Source organism: Myiozetetes cayanensis, unplaced genomic scaffold, assembly GCF_022539395.1.
Source record: "Myiozetetes cayanensis isolate MyiCay16 unplaced genomic scaffold, myiCay2020 scf19, whole genome shotgun sequence".
Taxonomy (NCBI): domain Eukaryota; kingdom Metazoa; phylum Chordata; class Aves; order Passeriformes; family Tyrannidae; genus Myiozetetes; species Myiozetetes cayanensis.
The window spans coordinates 1,205,242-1,227,691 of record NW_026087400.1 but is presented as its reverse complement, the minus strand read 5'-3'; the positions used below and the strand labels follow the sequence as shown (position 1 = coordinate 1,227,691).

Sequence of the window (22,450 nt, the reverse complement as noted above, 5' to 3'; positions counted from 1 at the left end):
TCTTACTTTTTAAAATTTATTCCTCTGGTACTTACTTGATGAGAAATTCTGTACCTATATCCCTTCCTGTCCTGTTACGAAGGACACGTGCCAAAGGAGTACTAGAAAGGCAGCAGTTTAAATAAAAGTGCCTTTTGGGAAGTGTACAAATGGGGTGGCTTCTAAGCCCAAAACTACCAAAAAGTGTGCCACAAAAGGCAACAACCCATTGCCATTCCCAACTCCACCTTCCTAAGCCCATATATAAGCATTAAGACAAAAGGTAAGAGTGATCCTCCAGAGTTCGGCCAATTTCTCATCCTCATTTGGTTTCAAACAGCAAAAGCATCACAGCACCACTGCCCTCCTCAGCTCCTAGAGCAACATTCCACAGATGATTCTGTGGGAGCAAGAAGAATGCTGCTTATTAGGAAAGCTGCCTTACTGCTGAATTCAGCAACAACTGTGCTAATCAGTCATAGAGGTTCCCTGATTAAATCCCATATCCAACCTGCCTAAAAACGCCAGGGTGGCTCAGGAAGGTAGAGCTGGGGAAGATTTTTCAAGTGAAACGAAAAGAGAGAAGATTCTTAGGCAGAACCAGAATACACCTCAGGGATATGTTATTTCAAGGAAATGCTGAAGCACAAGGTGGGAGAAGTGCACGAGGTGCACTCCTGGATCACTGGAACACTCTCCACACGCTGACAGGCCATGAAAACTCCCCCTGAAGGAGCTCCACACGAGGGCAAGGCCTGGGGCACGTCTGGCATCCAGGATGCACAGAAGGGAGGAGGAAAGTGCTCAAGGCAGCAAGCACTTGAGGAAGCAGCCAAAAAAAGGTACCAGGTGTTCAGAAAATTGACTCAGACGGAACATAAAATGCCCTTAAGAGACACAACTGAAGTGCAGATGAAACCCTGTCCAGAGAAGACACGCTATACAAAGCTGCAGATGGATGACAGGAGCATCAGCAGAAGGATGCAGCTACCTAGTGCCAAATTTTGCAAAACATGCTTTCCAAGGCAGTTTTCCTCAGCAGAAAGCACAAACTGCAGAGCTTAACACAGCTCCTAGGCAGGTGAGGGGGGAGCAGCACAGCTTTCCAGTAAAGGGCTGCTGCTCAAGGATGCAGAGCTGTGATAACAGAATTTCAAGTTAGACAGAACCAGCAAGGGCAGCTGAGACAAAGCCAAGAAGACAACGGATCATTAAGGCTTAAAGAGACCTTCTGTAGTTTCTCATTGCTTCATGTGCCTGTCGTTTGTTAATGTTAAAGCACGTTAAAAATATGCTGTCAAAGGGACTGGAAAAAAAAACAAACCAGAAAAAATAAAAACAAACAGGGAACTTTTGGGGAGGGGTTGAACCCCAATTTCTAATGGAGTATACAAATATGAAAAAGATGCAAGTATTGATGTTCTGAGGAAGCTGTGACAACAAAAGAGAAATATGTAAAACTACAGACATCACAGAAGGTCCTTTTCTTTTTAAAGATGAAGCGATAAGAGTGACAATAAAGGGGTAAAAGACTGAACCTGAAAGGGTTGAAGAAGATTGTAAAGACATTTCCCAACACCATAGATCTGTTAAAAACAGCCCAACGATCTGAGAAAAGAAAATGCTCAAGGAAACATCATCTCTGAAAGGTCATAAAAATACAATACACCAGTGCAGAAAGCACACACGCTTTTGGGAACTACATGTGCATTAAACTGAGGGAAGTACTAAAGCTGAAACTTCAAAATACACAAGTAATAGCTCCTCAAATCTTGCAATAACAGCTTAAATGACTATGGAGTGTTAAAAAAATCCAGGTTTCTTACACAGAGCACTACTGATGCAGCGCAGGTCTGTCCTCCAAGTCCACAAAGTTTAGATTTATTTTAAAAAGTTTCAAAAAAGAATTTTAAAAGGGGGTGAAAGAACAACTTCAGTGATGTTACTTTAGGATACTAGCCAAGACAGGAAGTGTTTTCTACTCTAAACTTATTTTCAGAATTCATTTGCCAAACAGCCTGAGCTTAACTGGTCACTTGACTAACTTCATTTTTGTGCCAGCATCAGAAGCAGTTTTGAGGGGCACAGCTGACACCAAGCTAGAATGAAAAGGTGGACACCCACTCATGCTGTACCTCCATATAACACAGAAAAATTCTACTAGAATACTAGTTAATACACCTGGACCTATTAATATATTCCTGCTGACACCCCCAAGCCTACAAGCTTTCATACTGCTCTGAAGAGTGTCAGCATGCAGCAGGTTCTGGGCACAAGAATATTGGTATCTGATCATTCCAGGCAGCCTCTACATGAACAACCCCACAGAAAACTGACTTCCTCTTCTAGGGATACCAAAAAAGATATTTCACTTCTACTTCAGAGGATGAACATAGTGAATGAGATATTTATTTAGAGCTTACCAAAAAGTAAGCCAGTTATTCAGAACAAATCCTCATGAATCAAGAGAAGAGAAAGCCAGATGTGCTTGCTCAGCCAGCATGGGAGGTACAGGGAGGTGCAGGGGCAGCCTACAGCACTGACATATAGTTACCATTTCCATTTCTGCTCCTCTTCTTTTTTCGGCTTCTTTCTCTTGTCTGCTTCAGGGACTTTCTTATCTTTGCTTTTAACTTTCTTTGCTTTGCTGTCCTGCAAAACGAGTAAGAATCTGTTAGTACAAGCTACTGTCTTTCCCCACTCCCTGAAAAGCTGTCTTAAAACTAAAAGACTGTCTCTTGGGCTGCATAAGTACTGAATTCCTGTGGCTTCGCTGCATAAATGCACTCTTAGATCATCCCATTAAGTCAGCGTGCTGATGGTCCCACTTCAGCTTTAACCCAAATGCTTTCAGTTCACACTTGGGAGATGCTAAGTGCACACAGCCAGTTTTTCTGTCTCACCTGATAAGGGGCAAGTCTGGGCCATGGTAACACGATTGTTTAGTTACAGAACCTCCCTCCCTGGCCTGCACTGGTGTGTCTGGCCTGGCAAATGCCAGGCACCACCGAGAGGTGCTTCTGGGATTACAGTGGTGTATGCTCAGTGCAGACACCTCCTCGGAAGGGAGGGTGCCAGGAGGTGCCTGTACCACGTGCCTCGCCAGGGTGTCTTTGCCAGACGTGGAGTGCAGTTTGTCAGTCCCAAATCATGGCTAACCTGCCTTCTGCAAGTCCCTCTCCAAAGGGATTTCCCTATGCATCCTTCTGATCTCTGTTTCATCTCCTGTGCCTCTGAAGGGTGCCACAGCATCTGTGCAACTACCACGTTGTTAGTGAGGCTCCTCTGTCCTGACAGCTCCTTGACAGGACTGTGAATGGCCTGCAACAGGCTGGAAGTTCATACCCTGGAGGCATCTTCTCCATCCCTTGTTTGAAGAGTAGGAAAGAAAGTTTCCCTAACTTTTTGTACATTATGGCTCAGATAAGTTCACCTGCACCATAGGTGGGGATCTACCACATGCAGCTGTCCCAGATGGAATTCCCCCTGCTCTGTGTAATTCTACACCAAATAGCCTGGCTTTTCTTGATCATAAACTCGTCTTTCATATTACCTCTTCTTCCTCTTGTTTCCTTTTCTTTGCTTTCTTGATGTCTTCTGTTTTGATTTTCTTGGGTTTGTAGTCAGCACTAAGAACAAAAAGACTTGCTGATAAAAGCAATCCATTTCCCAGTACAAATAATAAAGAGAAGTCATACATATACAAAGTTTGTGTGCACAAGTTCGCAGTATTTCTGGCATGCATAATTTCCAAAGAAAATCATTTTATGTCCCACTCTCTCAGAAGACTCAATAATCCCCATCCAGTACAACAGCCCAAAAACCCTAAAATCCATAAGCTGTTACTGTCAATATCTCTCCACAAGTTTCAGATGCTGAAGCAAACACCTTCCTTGATGAAGAATCAACTCAAAAGCATTATCAGCCACTCAGTGATTACATGGGTTGGGATAAATGGGTAAAACCTTAGTGGCACGTTCTATCCCAATTCTTTTCCCAGTCATCAGTGTGGGATCTGCCCACAATGCTCACCTTTTGCATCCCCCACTAGTTCAAACAACAGCAAAACTGACTGCTGGCAAACTACATAATCACAGAAACACAACCTAATTTCCAACTAGGTTGGAAAAGACTCTGAGATCACTGAGTCCAACCTATGACTGAACATCACCTTGTCAACCAGACCATGGCACTGAGTGCCGTGTCCAGTCTTGCCTTAAACAACTCCAGGGACAGTGACTCCACCATCCTGTCGTGGTCACTGTGGTCTGACCACCACTTCTCCCACCTGCCCTTCTGTGTCTGTGGGGTCCAGCAGGGCCCCACTCTGGCAGGCTTCCTTACCAGCTGCAATTGGAAGTTCTCTTCCACACACTCCAGGAACCTCCTAGACTGGCTCCTCTCTGCTGTGTTGTGTTTCCAGTAGATATCCAGCAGCTTAAAGTCTTCCACAAGAACAATGGCTGATGAAACATCAGCCAGCTGCTTATGGAATAGTTCATCCACCTCTTCATGCTGGTTGGGAGGCCCCGGGATATCTACCTTACAAGCCTTCCCCCTGGTTCTCACCCATGGGCACTGGACCTTCCTGTCACTGTCCATGAGCTCTGCACAGCCAAAACACTCCCTAATGCACAGAGCCACCCCAGTTCTTAATCTGTCCACTGCAGACATGAGATGGGAGGACACACAGAACTAAACAGAAGGCATCATATGATTACACAAAAGAAAAGATGTCCCACCCATCTGTCTTGGAAACTGAGATACACCACATAGGGACAGAATTCCACCGTGGTTAAACCCTTCCCACCCTTTAACCCCTGACTGCTAATAAAGTCAAACTATCTAAAGAGCTGGCTGGACACAGTGACAGATCACAGCAAGATGTAAATGGGCCTGTATTTTACTGGGTAGGTTCCTGTATCAGGCAAACATCATGTTTTGATGTTTCTTTTGATTTAAAGACAACAATCCTCAGCATAACCCACACCATGTTCAGACTGCAGGCAAACCACGCCAAGCAGTGCAAGCAAACCTCCCCCCACCTCCTAACAGGCTGACAGTGCATTTTCTGCCTCTTGTGCAGTCATTTCCTCACCCAACAGAAACCACTGCAGCCACTTAGCTACACTAATACCTCACTTGCTCACATTTCTGTTTTACAATCTTCATCAGTGTCCTTATCTGCCTTCTGGGCTTTTTATTTACTAGTTCTGCAACATTTCACAGCACCATCTGCAGAAGTAGGTAATGGCATTTTGCCTCCCACACCACCAATACTATTGCTGCCCCACTCAGATAACTTGTACCAGCACAGGAGTCTGGTCTCAGACCTCCAGCCCCACAACTGCACAAGTTTGTGCTGCTGACCTGAAATCCCACCTGCTCCCTCAGCGTTCTCTTTTCAAAACGAAAGGTAAACACCCAAGTCACCAGCACCCATGACTTACTCGTCATCTTCTCGAGGTCTCTTCAGGGGTTTGGAGTCCTCTTTGGGAGATGCATAAAACCCATCGTCATCTGGTTCATCTTTAATGCGCGGGGGACTACGGAGAGAGGCAAACAAACACGGCTCTAACCTCAGAGAGGATGTTCCTTGGAAACTACTCAGTTTAAAGAAATAATCTGCAAAATAGGTATGTCTTCCATGGAATGTGTTGCCACCCTAAGACCTGGGAGGTGTCATTCCCTGAATACTCACAGACACTGTAAAGCCTCATTCCACACCTATTGAATTGCCATTTCTCAGGCAACATCAAGATCAGTTTCCACAGCTCAGAGTTCAGTTTGTTTCTTTGAGGTTTTGAGTAAAAGCAACTGTAGCTTCAAACACCTCAAACTGAAATGCATGTGTGCAGTCACACATAGGACATGACTTAGTTTCAACTCAGTGTCTTTACTGAGCCTTTTAAGAGAGAAAAATACTAAACAAAGACTTGAAAGCTATCCCCTGGAATATTTTGGCAACTAAATATCGAGGCATGTGAAAACCAGAAAAGGAAACAAAGATTTGGCAAAGTTAAGTTGATCAGCCTCTTTTTACTGTCCAAACTGTGGGAAGCAAACAATCCTGTCCCTTTCAACAGACCACAAAGTTAGGCTCGATGTTTTCAGCCATAATGTCCCAAGACATTAGTAAAATAAGAAAAAAAAGCAGAGCATGAATGCAAGAGAGACTACTTCTTTAGACAAACTCATTATTCCTAAATGTCACAGAAGCATTTCACTGATCTTCATTAAAAAAAAAAAGATGTCTCATAGAGTCCAAAATTACATTTTGAAGCACTTAGTGCCATCTTGGGCTTCCTTACTCATGTTCCATCAGCAATTTCTATATCAAATCCACTCGGCTTCCAAGTCAACACACGGATTTTGCAACTGGATGGAGTGGGAGAAAAAAGCAGCAGCACTGAGCTTTACAGACCACAGCCAGCAAGAGGCATTCTGGAGTTCCATGTCAGCTGGCAATGTGTCCATGAAGCAGAACAAGGCAGTTTGCTCCTGCAGAGCTCTAAAGCCACTGCAGTGCTGAAGCTGCAGCTCAGGGGAGGCAGACACAAGCTGCTCTCAGAAATCATTTCTGTTGCATCGCCTGTAACGAGCTAAGACACAGGTCTGCAGCACACAGGCAGCTGCAAAACATCCATGGAAAAAGAGGCGTTTGTCCCATTTCACGTATTCTCCCTTCCAGGCAGAAATGTAGAACTACTGTGTGTAAAGTTGCCAGGAATTTTATCTAGTCTATTTTAACACTGGAATATTTTGCAACACTCTGTAATGGGGGAAAATAAAGTTCTATGAAAAGAAAGGAGCTGTATGACCGAGCTGAACCTTGGTTTGCATTGTTTCCAAGACTGTAACACTGCTCATCACACCAAGTGCCAGGGAAGAAAATCAAAACCATCTGAGTGAGGACCTTTTTTTTTCTGGAGAACTTGTAAAAGAACATTTGGGAAGGGAAAAAAGAAAATAAATACTTCAGTCTTAGTCAGCATTTGGCCCTGAAGAAGGCACAATTGTGATGGCTCCTCCAGGCTTTTCTCAAACACGTGAAAAATTGCTCTTGGACCTAAAGAGGCTTCAGTTACCTTAATAAGGGAACATCCAATGTCCCCGGTGATACTGGCACAATTGTGCAATTCTGCTGAATAGCAAAGGCTAGAAAGCCATTAACTGTCTGCTACCCCACAAAACACCTAAATGTCATCACATGCTACTTCCCGAGTATCCCCCCAAGGGCCTGGAGATGGCGCCTCTTCCCTGTGCCAAGCCCAACTCCTTCCCTGCAGTTTCAAACAGGAGCCGGGAAACGAAACAGAAGGAGGAACTCATGATAAAAGGGCACGTTCAAAACACAGAGAACAACTAACAGGCTTGGACCAGACAGGTGTCTTCTCCCGACCTCTCTGCAGCCACGAACACGCTAAGACTGAAGGATTTTGTTTGTTTGGATTTTTAAAAAGTGATTAATAAAACTAGACACATGACTGAAAGCTTTTCCTGACTAGCAGATCTGGATGTCTGCATCCACCATAGCACTGACCTTCAATAAGTCAGTGGGCTGGATTTAGCACCTTAAAAAAAAAGGTCAAATATTAAGAAAAAGTACTCTTCTATCGATTACTTACATTGGGTTTTTAATAAGGCTACTTAGTAATGACTGATAGAACCCCAAAGTCCAGGAGACTATTGGAGGAACTCAGCACTAGAGTAGGACATCTGTGCATTTCCTGAGGTCCTTCTGGTTGCACACATCAGTCACATCAGTCCTTACTCATCACTCCTCTGCAGGGGCTTTACAACACAGCCCCGTGCAGCAGAGAGGCAATCTGGGGTAAAAGTGCTCCAATTTCTTCCAAGGACCAAATGAGAGGAGACAAACACTGAGCACCTAAAAAAGTCAAACTGCAGCTTTCTTCAGGACATAGACCCAATTTCTTACCTGGAGAAACCATTTTCCTTTTCCTTCTTTATTTTTATATCACCTGAAGATGATTTCATCTGAAAAACATAAAAAGTAGAAGCTGATTAGCATTGCCCAGAGCACTTTATGTTTTTCCAACACACAACATAGGCAGGGTATTTAATTTGCAGAAGGAACCAAAGGGCACTGTGACTGTGTTCATCCCCTGTAGTCCTTAGTGACCTACATGGACAGACCAGAAAGGCAACATTTTTTGCAAGTTTTAGTCAATTCAGTATTTTTTGGCCCTCCAGTTTCTACAGCAGATTGGAGTGAAGTATATAGTTTGTCCTTGCGTGGACTGAATGTGATCTAAGACTTTTCTCCCTTGTCTCTGAACCAAAGCTTGGAAAAGTGAAAAGTAAGAGGGGGAAAATGTGGAGCCAGCAGACACTGTGGAACTGTTTCCATTCACAATACCTGCAGTAAAACCCTTACCAGTTCATATCTAGCACTCCACAAAACAAGGGTCTGGGTTAGCACTGGGATAATTCTCTCCAGGTTGATAAAAGCTTGGAAGGATAAGCTACATCTAACCCACCGAGTTTGTACCACTCAGCAGCTTAAGCCAGACCCATCCTCTTGTCTCTCCCACAGGAGACACCCACCTTCTCTTCCTTTCTCTTCTCCTTGTCTTTATCTTTGTGTTTGTCTTTGTGTTTCTCTGAGCTGCCATCTTTGTGTTTGGTTTTCTCCTTGTCTTTGTGTTTCTTTTCCGAGGAATCTTTGTGCTCACTGCAAGACAAGAGAGCATGTTTGCAGAGGGGAACACAAGGAGATTTGACTAATACAGGCAATTTCCAGCGGCAAAGAGTCACGGGTTTTGATGATTACAAACCCTAGAAAACAAAGGATCGCCTTAACAGGAAGATCCAGCACAGTCTCCTGTCAGCCATCATCCACTCTCCTCGGGAGAAGGGGAGCAGGAGAGGAACATACCACAAACCCACAGCTGCCAAGCCTCTGTTCAGGAAAACCCCCATCAGCCTGGGCTGCTGAGGAAATCCACAGCTGCAACACTTTCAGCCCAACACTTTAGGTTGAATTCCCAGTGTCTCTGCTTTCCCCCTGCCTCCTGCTCCACGTGAAAGGTCACTGGGACAGAGCCGCCAGCCCCGTCAGTGCTCGTGTCAGCTTTTGCTCAGACAACAGTTTGTCATTGTAGCAGCTCTCATCTCTGGAACTTGAAGAGAAAACCGCTGATCTCTATTATTCCCAAACAGATGGGAAAACCAGAGCAAACAGGATATGTGATGTCCTTGTGTTTATGCAAAGTCAAACAGAAAAGGCAGGAATAATGCTGCAGTCCTCAGTCGGAGCTCTTCCATCAGCTGTGCTCGCCACCACGGCCAGCCCAGCTCTGCCTGGCTCAGACAGCCCCATCCTCATGGCAAGAGCCCAGCAAAGGGGTTTCCAAGGGAGAATTGGTCTGCTGCCACCCTGGTGTTATGGATAACAGCACTGTGAGTTTAAAGGTCTAAAATTTTTAGTCAGAACAAAGGAAAAAACATCCCCAAGAAGAAGAAAAATCAACCTTTATTATTTTGCTTCTACCCCCTTCTGATTTTTGAGACACTGGGGTAAATTTGCATCACATTTCTAAGCTTTTCTTATCAACCATGTGGCTGTTTTCAAATGAAAGTGAGGTTTCTCACAGAATGACCTGACCCTTGAAGCCAGAAAGGGAGGAAACACTCTCAGAAGACTCCGGATAGAGACGTCAAGAACTGGCCACAAGGATTAGCAGCAGTGGTGTGGATGCCAAACAGCAAGCCTGGCAATTCTACAGGCCTTCAGTACACTTATACGGTTGTGTGGACTCCCTGAGGTCACCCTGGGCTTTAGCAAGCCAAAGGCACGGTGTCAATCAGCACGGACAGGCACCAAGCGAGCTCACAGTCTCCCTCCTCAGCACCTGACTGCCATCACCACCGTTCCCTGGGATGCTCTGCTCCTCCTCAGGACCACACAAAGCTGTACAAAGATTTACTAGAAAAAGGCAGTTTCCTTGTTTCAGTTATTTCAACACTCAAGTGCAAGTCCAAAGCAATCTGGGCGAGCACAGCCCTGAAAAACAGCAAGCCTGGAACACAGAGTAAGAGCATGATTTTTAAAAATTATATAGTCTTTGAGACTTTGTTGTCTCATAAAGAACAGACTGCAAAGGGTTGGATGCTCAATGGCTACAGAGAGCAAATAGACATTAACCTGTTCCTGTAAAGCCTGAGTGTGATTAAGAGCAAGGGAATCACCGACCCAAACCCAGCTGTGCATCTGCAGAGTGAACTTCTGTGTGGATGAATGGACCTGCCAAAGCTTTAAATAATTCAAGCTCAGAGTAGCTTGAATAATAACACTCCAATAAATATACACTGAATAAATTGAATAAACCCACTCCAATAAATACATACTTCCAAGGCCAAGCAGTTAAGAGCACGAAAATCCATCTCTGAAGGAAATCAGTATATTCACATACTGTATCACATTAACAGATCAGCAGCAAGAGAAACCACTTTCATTTTAACTCTCTTCACACAAGACTGTGAAAAAATATCTAAACATCAAAAGGCAACTGACACTCCAGAAATTCTTGCAGATAGACACACAGCACCACATGTTGCCTGTGAGCAAAGACTCAACAACTGCAGACTATTCTTGCCCAGCAGATCGTGCTGTGCACAGTGTGCTCAGGACACGTGGGGACGGACACAGAACATCCTGACACTGAGCTCGGAAATCCACGCCGAGCCTGCTGCTCCTGCCCAGATTTGTCACCCCGGTTTCTGTATCCTGTTTATTCATCAGTATTTCGAGCTCAAGACACCTATTTAATTTTCCTTTGCTCCAAGCAGATTTATTGACTGTCTGGAAGCACAAACCTCACAGGCTACTAATAATTTTTAAACTCAGGAAGGTCTGGAAATGCTGAGCTGGTATCTAGCACTTTGTATCTGTGTATGAGTTACCTCATTTCCTTAAGATTTCAGTTTAACTGAAGAGATAGCTCAACTTTCACATACATCAATAGATATTCATAATAATAATAATAATAATCAATGCCAATAATCAACCAGCCTTCATGTATCAATCTAAGCTGTGGCTGCCCCAGCCCTGGGAGTGTCCAAGGCCAGATTGGACAGGGTTTTGAGCAACCTGGTCTGGTGGAAAGTATCCCTGCTTATGGCAGGGGGTGGAACGAGATGAGCTTTAAGTCCCTTCCAACCCAAACTGTTCTATGGTTCTAACATACATGAAAAATCATAGCAAACACACACAAGGCTCAGCCCCATTTTGTTCTTTGTAAGTCTGCTTGTGTTTATTTTCTGACTCTTTCTTGTTCTTATTTGATATTTAAATCCTACCTGAAATAACATGTTTTACTCAGACACTAATCTGCATCTTCCAAGCACGGTACAGGTACACACTGCAATCACTGGAGCTGGTGCTTTAAGGTAAAGTTCATGCCACTGGCTGCTGCTTGGATGTTCAGAAGAGTAAAAAAAAAAAAAAAGACAGACAAACATTTAGGTTTTCCAAAGCACTGTACTCATTCTCAATAGCAGCCAAAAGCTCTACCTTTCAGTATGTGAGCCCTGGGATGTACAGAAAGCATGATTAAAAGCAAATTAAGAGATGACAATCGATATCTGCAAAGCTAAGACGGAAACAAAAAGAAAATTGCATTGGCCTACAGAAGCAGAGATAATTTTTGTGTGTGCTGAATGCTTACAGACTACAGCTGGAATAAAAAAGTGCTTCAAAAACTTAGGGTTGCTTAAGCAGATGCTCAAATAACATCCCTCTTGAGAGCAAGTAAGTGGCCACCACTGAAGCTGTCATGTAATTCAATCTAAAGCTCAGATTTTTCAGCATCAGAGCCAGAATCAAGCAGTCTGGACTCCTGACTCACCCTTACTTGTTGGCTTTATTTTGGTTTTATTTTTTTTATCACAAGACTATCCTTCCCCTTTGCTCTGCAGTGAGCAGTAAATTTCTCACCCAAGCAATGTGGGCTCAGATAACCCAAGGAAACTCTGTCTCCAGTTTCACTCTGCAGCTTCATTTTCCAAAGATCAGCACTGGTGGTTTGGCCCTGAGGTCCTGCTGCTCCCGGTGACTGGAAGAAATTCCCTAGATAAAAATCTGATTTTGTGTACTACTAGCTCCAATGTTAAGAAAGAACACAAATTTCTCTCCCTTATTTGTAAGTAGCCTGGCATGTCAGTCCTACATGTTTTGAGACACTGGACCACAGCTCTGACTCCAACAACTCAGTCCCAAACTTGCACACTGTGCATCAAGGGAGGCTTGTGCTCCTCTTCCCTTGGAGGGGTGGAAATCTGCATCTCCCAGAAAAGCTCACTTGGAAATGAGCTGATAAAGGCCCCCAGCAACAACCCTGAGAACAGTAACTTCTTTTTTCTCCCACAGCAAGTTGCTCAGATATTGACTTCAGTCAAGCTGAGCTGCTTTGGTCTTTCATTTGGCTCAGACGCGTATGTGAGCCTCCAGGAATGCAATTTAACCACCACACTGATCTCAAAAGAAAAGAGAAGGCAACAGGATGCCACCCTTACCCTGAAGAAGGAGTTTCAGCCTTCTATCAGAAAGTTATTTCCAGACAACCCCAAAGCTATTATTAGGAGGGGCTGGGAACAATTTAAAGATCACAAGTCTGTCTTCCTGGTCAATTCAAAACTGGGGGAAAAAATCACTTTTCTTAAAAGAAACCAAGCAAAAAGGTCTCAAGGCTCCATGCACACTGCTGATTTTATCTTCATTCATTTTTCGGGGCACTGTGGATCCTTTGTTACCTTTCCTGCACATACCTCTCTGCCAACAAGCCAGCTTGGAGTCATGGAAGTAGGACAGCAAAACCCCCATAAGATAGAGGGAAGCTTCAGGGGGAGCTGATGCCTGAAAAGAGGACAACTGGGTCCTGGCAATTGCTCACTGCCAGCCCTGCTGACAAAATATCTTCCTTGTCCCCCAGACTACTGCACTCGAACCATGGCAACAGCACTCAAGGGTTTTGTACCTCTTGAAGGTGTTTAATGCTGACAAACCCAAACAGGGCAAGTTTTTTTAAGGTAACAAAGTACAAGGAGATCACATTAACACAGGTAGAACCAGGGATTACATCATCCACAGAGGTACTGTAGTAATGGCTTAGTTAGACAAAGGGCAGGTGAGTAGAAACTGTCTCCTGAAGCACTCCCTCCTTCCAGCCAGCTTCCTTACTGCCCTCCATTTAGAGGTCTGGTGTGAACAGGGACACCCAAGGGCTGTGAGGAGCTCAGGCTGAACTCGTGAAGCAGTAACACGTCAGAAGCAGCTCTTTCCCTTGTAAGCATGGATCTATTTTCCAATGAGGGAGCCTGCAGGAGGGAGGAGAGGGACAGGAAGGGAGCCCAGGCACCTGGCAGCAGCTGCTCAGGCCGTGGTCACATGGGAAAGTCACAAGTGGAAAGTGTTTCCAAGGAATGGCAGATGTGCAGATCACAGCTTCCTCCTCCCAACTGCAACAGCCTCGCAGTAATTTAACACTGCATTCTTCAGGTGCCATTTATGCACGTTAATAATCCCTTCCCAGGCCCTTTCCGTTGCAGCTTCAAAACCACAAGCTGGGAAGGATGCTCTATCTGAAGTGTCTCCTGTTTCCTCTCTGGGCTGTAATTAGCTCGTGACTGGGAATCTGCTACCGGTGAGCGCCAGAGCCGGCTGCGAGCGGCGCTGAGCCCTCCCGGGGGCTGCTGCAGCACAGCTCAGGCGTAAAACAACGGGGCTGTGATTCCAGTGGAACCCAAAAACACAACGGGGACAGAGCACCGGTGACGCAGCCCGTGCCTCGTTTGACGTCATCCGTATTAATGGAAAGCCGGGATCACGTCCAGGCCAGGGCAGGGCTGCCTGCGCAGGGAGCGTCTCCCAGGCACGAGCAGCCCAGGAAAGGACGTGCTTTCAGCTGCCTTGCAGGGTTTGATGTTATTAGAGGGTTATCATCTGGTACTGCAGGGAACAAGATGCGAACACCGATGGTTCTGCCGTGAACAACCTGAAACCATTCCTCCCCACTGCAGAGAGGAGGCTTTTCACCAGTGCTCACAGATCAAGCCTTCAGCAAGAGGAACAAGATAAAAAGCTGGACTAAACAACAGATGAAAATTCTAGAAAGTAGAGCAACCTTTGTACATTGAGACGAGGAACATGCTTATTAGCACATGCTTTCTATGGACATGTGATAATCAAGGACACTTCTAAATAAAAATTTTTACTACTGGAAAGCAGTGTCACATTAGAAAGCTGATCAAGATGAACTGTGCACTCAGATGGGGTATAAAAACAAACCCACCCACGCTAGAGAACAGCAGGTGCTCAAGTCTTTTTATAAAATTGCCTTTTCTCCTACGTCAGGTATCCCTGCCTCTTCCTGCCCCCAACACACACCATTCCAAGCAGTTCAGCATCACATAATAACCAGAGGAGGTGTGCAAGAAGTCTGAACTGAAATTTATCTTCATCCATGGCTAGCAAATGCCTGAAATCTGTGTTTTTCCTAGCAAAACCATAAATCTTGCAAGATGCCAGTGACGATCGAGTCTGTGAATCCCTTATGTGCCCCATGCCTCGGTTCATCTCAAGCTGTGATCACCAGAGATTTAGTAAATGGAGGAAATATGCAATCTGACAGGAGATTTTCTTCCTGCAGCTCGGAAGCTTGTCCTGCTGACAGCAGGGATCAGTGCTGCCATCCCCTGTCCCTGCTCTCCTCGGGCTCCTGGCAGCCCACCCTCCCTGCTCAGAGCCAGGACACCTGGCAGACACACACCCGTTCCTGCCAGCAGTCCTGACCCCACCCCTAACAAGCCTTGCCATTATTCCATTATCTGACATGGTCTACTTGTCTGAAACACTCCACTCTCACCGATCAGGAACCTACTGCCACATGGGATTTGTTTCATTTTATTTTTTTAACCCCTGACATTTATATTTCATGGATGTGTGTTAGATTTGTTATGAGATTGGGAAGTACAGGGCTGAGAAAAGGAGCAAAACCACCCACTTTGTTATCAAGCAATCTCAGTTGAGCAAAGGGGGTTTATTCTTTGATAGAATTTTTCTTAAGTGGTCTTTGCATTTTCTCTCCTTGAGGGGTGACAGGGAGGATCTGAGACACACAAATGTTCTCTCCCAGTTTACTACAGCTGTAAATGAGTGGTTAAGACACAGAAATGTCATCTTGTGAGTGGGAGAAGAGGAAAGCAAGAACCAAAATTAAGAAGTTCTACATACCACTCCACACACTTCTGTCATGTGAAATCAAAATTGTCTATTTTAGGTATTTTGGAGACTTATCTTGGCAGTTTAGATCCTTCAAAGACTGGATACAGGAAACATTTATTCTCCTGCATTGGAGTCGTTCTGCCTTTTTGATGCAGGCTTTATTTTAAAAGCCTTTTTAAAGTACAGGACAGGAAACGAAACTGTCAAAGTATTACAGACAGATACAGAAATGATCTGCTTCAAACACAACCACACACTGCTCTTCACTGTGCTGCTCAGAATGCAATCAGGGACTCTTCACACACCACCCATGAAATGTCACAGAGGTACAAATTCAAGTCTCCCAGAAAACAATGGCTTGGATTTCTGCTAAAGCACCACTCAATCTCTTTGAGAACTACCAAAGGTACAGCACAGCTTTTGCAGTAACACAGTAGCTTTCCTGAAATACAGAATGGATTTTCTGAAGATTTACATGCAATTCTTTAAATCCAAGATAAACTTTTCTAAAGGATTAATTCACAGCCTTTTATCAAGTGCTTTCAAAATTTCCCATACAGGTAAAAACCACTGTAAAAACCTACATTCTTGTTACCTTGAGAATTTTTTCTTCAATTTCTAACAGATAAATGGCCATTTTTTCCCACTTGTTTTTCACTGTCAAAGGAGAAACTTCAGTACAAACAGGCAGGTTTTTTCCCTCCACACAATGATCACTTAAAAATCTGATCCTTAGAAATTACTTACATTGACAGCATAATGGAATGACATCACAGGATGAACCAAAGGATTTAGTGAAGAAATGTTTACATTTCAATTATTTCTACAGAGTTTGTGTTAAAAGTCAGCTGGTTTTACACAGCAAGCAGCTGTCTATGACCTGTGCACGACTGAGCATGAAGGAGGCACTGAAGACTTCGGAGCATCCAAACAGAGCCCACCTGTGTGTCCATGTATGTTATCTTCCCTGAGAACCACCTCAAGAGCTACTGATTCAGAACTATCACACATTCATTTTAAGGTGGCAGTTTTGAAAGGCAGAAAACACCACAGAAAACTGTGAGGAGGGTGTGCTCAGCTCGGGGGGGTGAAGTCCCATCTTGTGTAGGGGCCGGAAGGGCAAAGCATTATTGTGTGATCTCCCCCCAAAAACACGCCTTGAACAAAACCCCTGCCCATGAATGCACTCAGCCATGCCACCTCTGAGGGGGTGCAGCATAAACTGTGCTCACAGGACAAATGAGCACTCAGTGGAGACACAAAATCAGCCGGGAGCACCAGGCACAGTGCCCAGCAAACACCAAGTCTGTCTCGCAGGGATTGCAAGACAACACCGTGGGGAGGAAGGAAGTGCTTCAAGATAAAGCAAGACTGTGGATCACCTCCTGAGCTACACCTCACAAAACATCACAGCCTTTCTATCTTCTTTCCACTGTGTTGGTATCTACTGTTTACAAAATCAGCTTCATGTTATGACCTATAATTAGTTCTTCCAGTCAAAAACACACTGTCCATTTCCGACTCCTACACAAATGAAGTCAAATCATTAATGAATTTGGAAATTTAAAGACAGTGCTTACATTACTCGTTACAAAAGAATGCATCTGCTAAGACTGCAGCAGAGTGGTTTTTCAGTGAAGCAATGAACTTGTGGAAATGCCAGGCATTTGGTTTTGGGGTGCATGCCTGATGATCATGAAAATGAAAACCAAAAATCAACGTAACATAGATGTGTGAGCAAAGAAGAGAGCAAAGAATGTGCCCAAAGCACTTCATCCTTCTTGTGTAAGCCAGTAAATGCAAGTTATTTGGCCTAGATTTCCCCCCCCATCAATCATTTACTTTAAAAAGAAAAAAAAAAAAAAAAAAGAAGACACATTATGGAACAGTAGGCTTGTGTAACTTCTCAAAAGGTCACAGAAAATTCAAATCAAGTGTGACCCCAATAAAACAAACCCACTGCTCAGCACAGACTCTCTCCTCCCTTCCAAGTTTCTCTTTAACAGAAATCATTGTTAACACAAGCTTTTTTGTTCCTTTTTGGATTGTGTTATCACAGTTGCACAGTAATTGGTTAATACACTTGCTTGCCACAGCATAAACACTCTCAGTCACTCACCAAGTGTCACAGCAGACACTTACCCTCTGGGGACCGTTTTTCAAGTTTTGGTGGCAGTGGAGGCTCTGTGGCACTGGTGTGTCAGGAGTTACAAGGAGGAAAACTTCTCTGAGTAACATCCTGTTTGTGACGGACTTGCCTCGTGCTCCACCACACCAAACCATCCCAGACAGACCTGCACATCCTGGTTCCTGCAGCCCACAGCCCGGGCTAGGGCAGCAGCTGGGCCATGGAAGTCACCAGCTCAAGAGCTGTGGGCCATCACACAGTACCTGAGTGTTCACGTTCAGTGTGGGTGACCTGGCGAGGGACTGGCATCAAACACCACCCCCATACAGCGGGAGGGCAGTGCATGGATCACACAGGACAACACACAATCCCTTCAAATTCATCTCTAACCCAGCACAAGTTCACAGCACTGCCTCTCAGAGTTGAGATAATCAGCCACTGTGGTGGCAGGCCAAGGACATCACCACCCTTCTGGGGGATCGTCTTTCCACACACTTCTAATTATGAGAAGACTGAGCAGCCACCTGGGGTTCACTGTGCTAAAGCAGTAGGGTTTATACCAACATGTAAAGACCTGCACACTTCTGACAAACAACTGGAACCACACACAGAACTGATCACTGCAGGAAGGTGGGGTTTAACTCGTTTTCACCACCTTTGACAACCCTAAGCTACAGTAATCTTTCATACATCAATATCAGCTCACATTTACAGATACACTGCTTCAGTCACCAGTATGAAAATGCAGGCAATGACAAAAATCAGGCTGAAAGCACCTACACTCATATCAACCCCACTCAAAACGCAGCAATTCTGTACACATCATCAGAATTCTTCTTGTAAGACTGCATGAGCAATGCTGTTTCTTAGCCTAAGAGGACTTCATCAACTTTTTCCTCACCTATTACTGTGCTTGGACTTTTCCCGGTCTTTGTCCTTGTCCTTCTTGTGCTCTTTATGCCGGTGTTCTCGGTCTTTGTGTTTATCTTTGTGTTTGTGAGAATCTGTAAGCAGAGAGACAAAACAAAAGAAATTAAACTGGGGGAAAGCTCCACACCTCCCCTGTGAACACCTAGATTTTTCCCCACCCTATACTAGCATTGCCGTGATTCAAAATTTGCAACAAAAATCTCAGTTTCAGAGGTCCTAAATGGATTCATTGTTCCTGCAGCACAAGTTAATTCATCTTGGCAACAGCTGCACTTGCATGGTCTTTAGTTCAACGACCTTTAAATGCTTTACAGACCTGAAGAAATGCAACCCTTCCATTCACTGGGTACGTGTGGCTACAGGAAGTTCAACCTTATTTGGCAGATGGGCAGCCTGGCCTCCTATGCCTCTAAGTATTTCACCTCAAATACGTGGTAAGGACACAAGAACAAAGCATAAAGCTGAAGTGCTAGGCATGCTGAATCCCAGAATTCAGATTGCTACTTCCACAAGTATTTAGTCTAGACAAAGCATCCCTCCCCTCTCCCCACTCTGAATTAAAACCATTTTATTCTTATCCCCAAGAGCACATGACATGACAGGCAGACAGCAAGGAAAGCAGGGAGTAACGGGGGAAGATGAAAAGAAAGGGTGAAAAGAAAAGAGCACTAAGATTTCTCTCCTCCTCTTCTGCAGGAGACACCTCCCTCTGAAAACATCCCCACCAACAAAACCCAACCTGGCTGCAGTTATGAGCTGTGTTGGTGGTCACCCACCTACACAGGGTAGGGCTGGTCCCAACCACGTCACAGGTCAGAAATGGGAGTTGGCACTCAAGGGAATCTGCCTGAACACAGGAATTTCACTGCTATCAGTTTCTACTCTGAGTGACATTTCCCATCCTCAGTGACAAACGCACTGCACAATAAAGCCCTTTAAAGCACCGAGGAAATGGATTCAGGACAGAAAGAGAAACGCAGCTGAATTGTAAATAAACCCATTTACAGGCATTTTTAGGCCCTTAAATGTTCTTCATAAGCAGGTTAAAAGGCAGATGAGGCTAAAGGAGCACCTCAAACCCACCTCAAGGGGCACTGCCATTTACAATCAAGGTCAGTGTGATGTTGGGGGTAACGTGTGCACACCCAAAGACTCACCCCAGGTTTTGTTTTGAACATGCTTCTCAAAGCAACCAAGATTAAGATTAAGGATTTTGTGACTTTCAAGGCACATGGGAAATGCACCACAGGGCCAGGAACAAGCCTCATCCTCCTGACTCCAAGCCTTTTGCCACAAATCCATTTTTCTCCTTAACTGACACCAGCTCTTGTAACCTCTATGCATTCCCATGGATTTAGTGGAAACATACCCACGGTCCCATTCCCACAGCACACAGTTTTAACCTATGGCTTTCTGTAACTTCAGGGATTGCTTTCAGACACCTGCAGCAAGACAACACAAACCTCCACAGGGTTGCTGGCACTGAAGCCTCCGAGGTGCTTTGTGCACCTTTCCCCCACCCTCCTGGACTCGGTGACACTGCCACTGCTTTGGTGCACACAGAGGGGACATTTAAAGCACGAGGTTTAGTTTGGTATATTTTGATATACAGGCACGTGGCAGGTTATGTGAAACATTTGGTGTTCCAGCATGAAGCACCTAAGAGGTTTCAAGCACCTAAAGAGCCGAATCTCCTCCACGGCAGGCAGGGTTTGCAGGCATCTCTGGCAAACTGTGTGGGGACCCGACACCCACGGGCTCCCAACTGCCAAGCAGCAATTTCCCCAAACCCTTCTTCCCACCAGGCCAACACACATTTCACTGGCAAAAATGTTTCTGCAGCGCATTTCACACTTATGATTCTTCAGTTCAGCCAGTAGCTGGAAGCTCTGGCTGTTTGCAAACTGCCTGGGGTTTATTCCACAGAGAGTTTACTCACTGATTCCTGCAGCGAACAGCCAGCTATTTACACTTGATGAATAGGTAAATTGCGAGAGAAATCACGGTGATGCTATACATAGAACTAGGTACAGTCACTGTATAACACTCTCGCTTTTCAGGGAGGCACATACCAACACAGAATCAATTTTTTTCTGCCAACCAATCGATGGAAAACGTGTGTGACTGTGCTCAATGCTGTTCTTTTAGAGCTCAGAGCCACATGATGACTTTTCACAAAATAAAGAGCAGAAAACAGAACAGTTTACCTTGATCACCGTATTCCCTTCCAGCTGAGTTGTGCTTTACAGCTGAAATTAATATTTGCTCTCGCAAAGCAGCTCCAGGGCTGTACCCTGGAAGTGTTGGAGTCAGACATCTCTTTCCTCAATCCTTGGCCATGCTTACAATGATTTGGTATTTTCAGACAAATGAAGCAGCAAAAAAAGTGCCTGACCAGTTAAACTAGCTCTGCATGCTGGGTTTGTCATGGGACAGCTTTCCTTTGCTGCCTACCACAGGATTTCTAGCAGGCAAGTGTTCCTAGCACAGAGGTGTTCTGGCTCAAAGACGGCCACGGTGCCTGGGGAACAGCAGGTTGTGCACATGGTCTCAAAAGAAGAAGGGAAAAGATGTCGAGGTAGAGGTATTTGGTGTTTCTCACATGGGACAACACTTTAAATTTAGTACTTCCATGGAGGTCTACCTCCCAGGCACGTCTCCTAAGAACTAAATTATTCTGAAATATTTGCCTAGAATTCAGACTCAGCAATGGTGTTGCTTTCTGACACAATGCCATGAGGTAGGTTAAGAATGAAGACTTCAAAAGACTTTATTTAATAGTCTTGAACTGACATATGTATGTCCTCAGAAGGCATTACAGCTCCTGGTCTTTCTTTTTTTACTGAGGGTTGAGCTGCATGAAGCTCAGGAGACAGGCTCATTAAAAAGAACAGAACTCTTTTTTTTTTTTGGTATTCTACACAAAAATGCTTTGTCAGACTGGCTTTATCTAGGAGTCCAAGCTGATGGTTACTTGGTGGCTGACAAGAAACAAGTTTAGCCACTTCACTCCCATTTGTGGATCCACTTCCCAGGAACTGATGCAGCATCACCTCGGAGTGAACTACAACAGCCTGCCTTGGGAACGGGGCCACCTCACGCCAGCCCTCATCAGCACAGAAGCAATCAACGGGAAGTGCTCCTGTCTGTAATGTATCTCCCTTGATATATTTAGCATATTGATTCCTAGAAGAATCTTCCAGCCTCCAGTAACTCTCTCCCAGCCTGCAGCTGATTAGCAGTTGACTAAGTCCAGCCTCACATCAGCTACAGAAAGAGCTCTGACATTATCACACATTCAGACTTGTTTCCTGCCTTTTATGTCTTCCATTAAGCATGTCTGTTCCCTTTAACACTAAACAAGGAGATAAATACTACTCCTTCTCCAAGAAGGTTAGCAAAATCCACTGCCTACTGTGAGCAAAGTTCAACCCCTCCAAAGCTCGTGTGACATTTAAACATTTCAGAAAATGCAAAGTCTCTCTTCAGCACCAAGGTTACAGCGGGGACAGGGGTTATGCTCACTGGGCAAGGATCCATTACCCCTGAGGCTTTCCCTTCAGCATCCTCTAACCCAAACAGAGCTTTTGGCATCTCCTCTGTTCTAGAAAGCTTGATGTCTCTGGCACTGGATCTCTGTCTGCTAATGCTGAGCCTGGTACGTCTCCAAAAGATTACCACAGTCCCTGGACTATTCCTGCCATTCCCTGCACCTCCAACAATCACGAGCAGCTCTGCATTTTTGTACGTTGATTCATCCTTTAACTCTGTTAGATTAGAAGGACGCTGATTTAAGGATGGGAAATTGTAAGCACTGCTGGTCTGTGGCTCTGTGCTGTTCCCCCGGGGAAAGGCTGAGTCACAACCCTATTTGCAATACTTGTGTACACGTAGGACTGAGCAGGGCAGTTTTACTCTTTACCCAGGAACGGAGCTCTAAAAGGTCAGGCAGCTCTGACTGCAGCATGGCAAGAACAGGGATGAAATCAAAGGAAGCCTTATCCAGCAGGGAATTGTCACCTGGAGAGGAAGAGTCCCAAGGGACAGTAAAGGTGAGCGGGTCCCCTTTCCTAACGAGAACAACCCCTGGCTTAATTAGTCTGGTGACTAAACAATTATGTGGGACTGTGCTGTTTTATTCATGAGCCAAATTCATCTGCTTTAAA

At 44.8% G+C, this 22,450-nt stretch overlaps 1 protein-coding gene across 1 annotated transcript in view; it reads right to left on the bottom strand.

Moving 5' to 3' along the window:
• TOP1 (DNA topoisomerase I) overlaps nucleotides 1–22,450 on the bottom strand; it is a 63,485-nt gene that overhangs the window by 16,588 nt on the left and 24,447 nt on the right. Inside the window, exons 3-8 of the mRNA XM_050313582.1 lie at nucleotides 18,256–18,358; nucleotides 8,551–8,677; nucleotides 7,922–7,980; nucleotides 5,430–5,525; nucleotides 3,533–3,608; nucleotides 2,534–2,631 (exon numbers count right to left, since the gene is read on the bottom strand). Coding sequence (XP_050169539.1) covers nucleotides 2,534–2,631; nucleotides 3,533–3,608; nucleotides 5,430–5,525; nucleotides 7,922–7,980; nucleotides 8,551–8,677; nucleotides 18,256–18,358 — 559 coding nt within the window. The remainder of the gene's footprint in view (nucleotides 1–2,533; nucleotides 2,632–3,532; nucleotides 3,609–5,429; nucleotides 5,526–7,921; nucleotides 7,981–8,550; nucleotides 8,678–18,255; nucleotides 18,359–22,450) is intronic.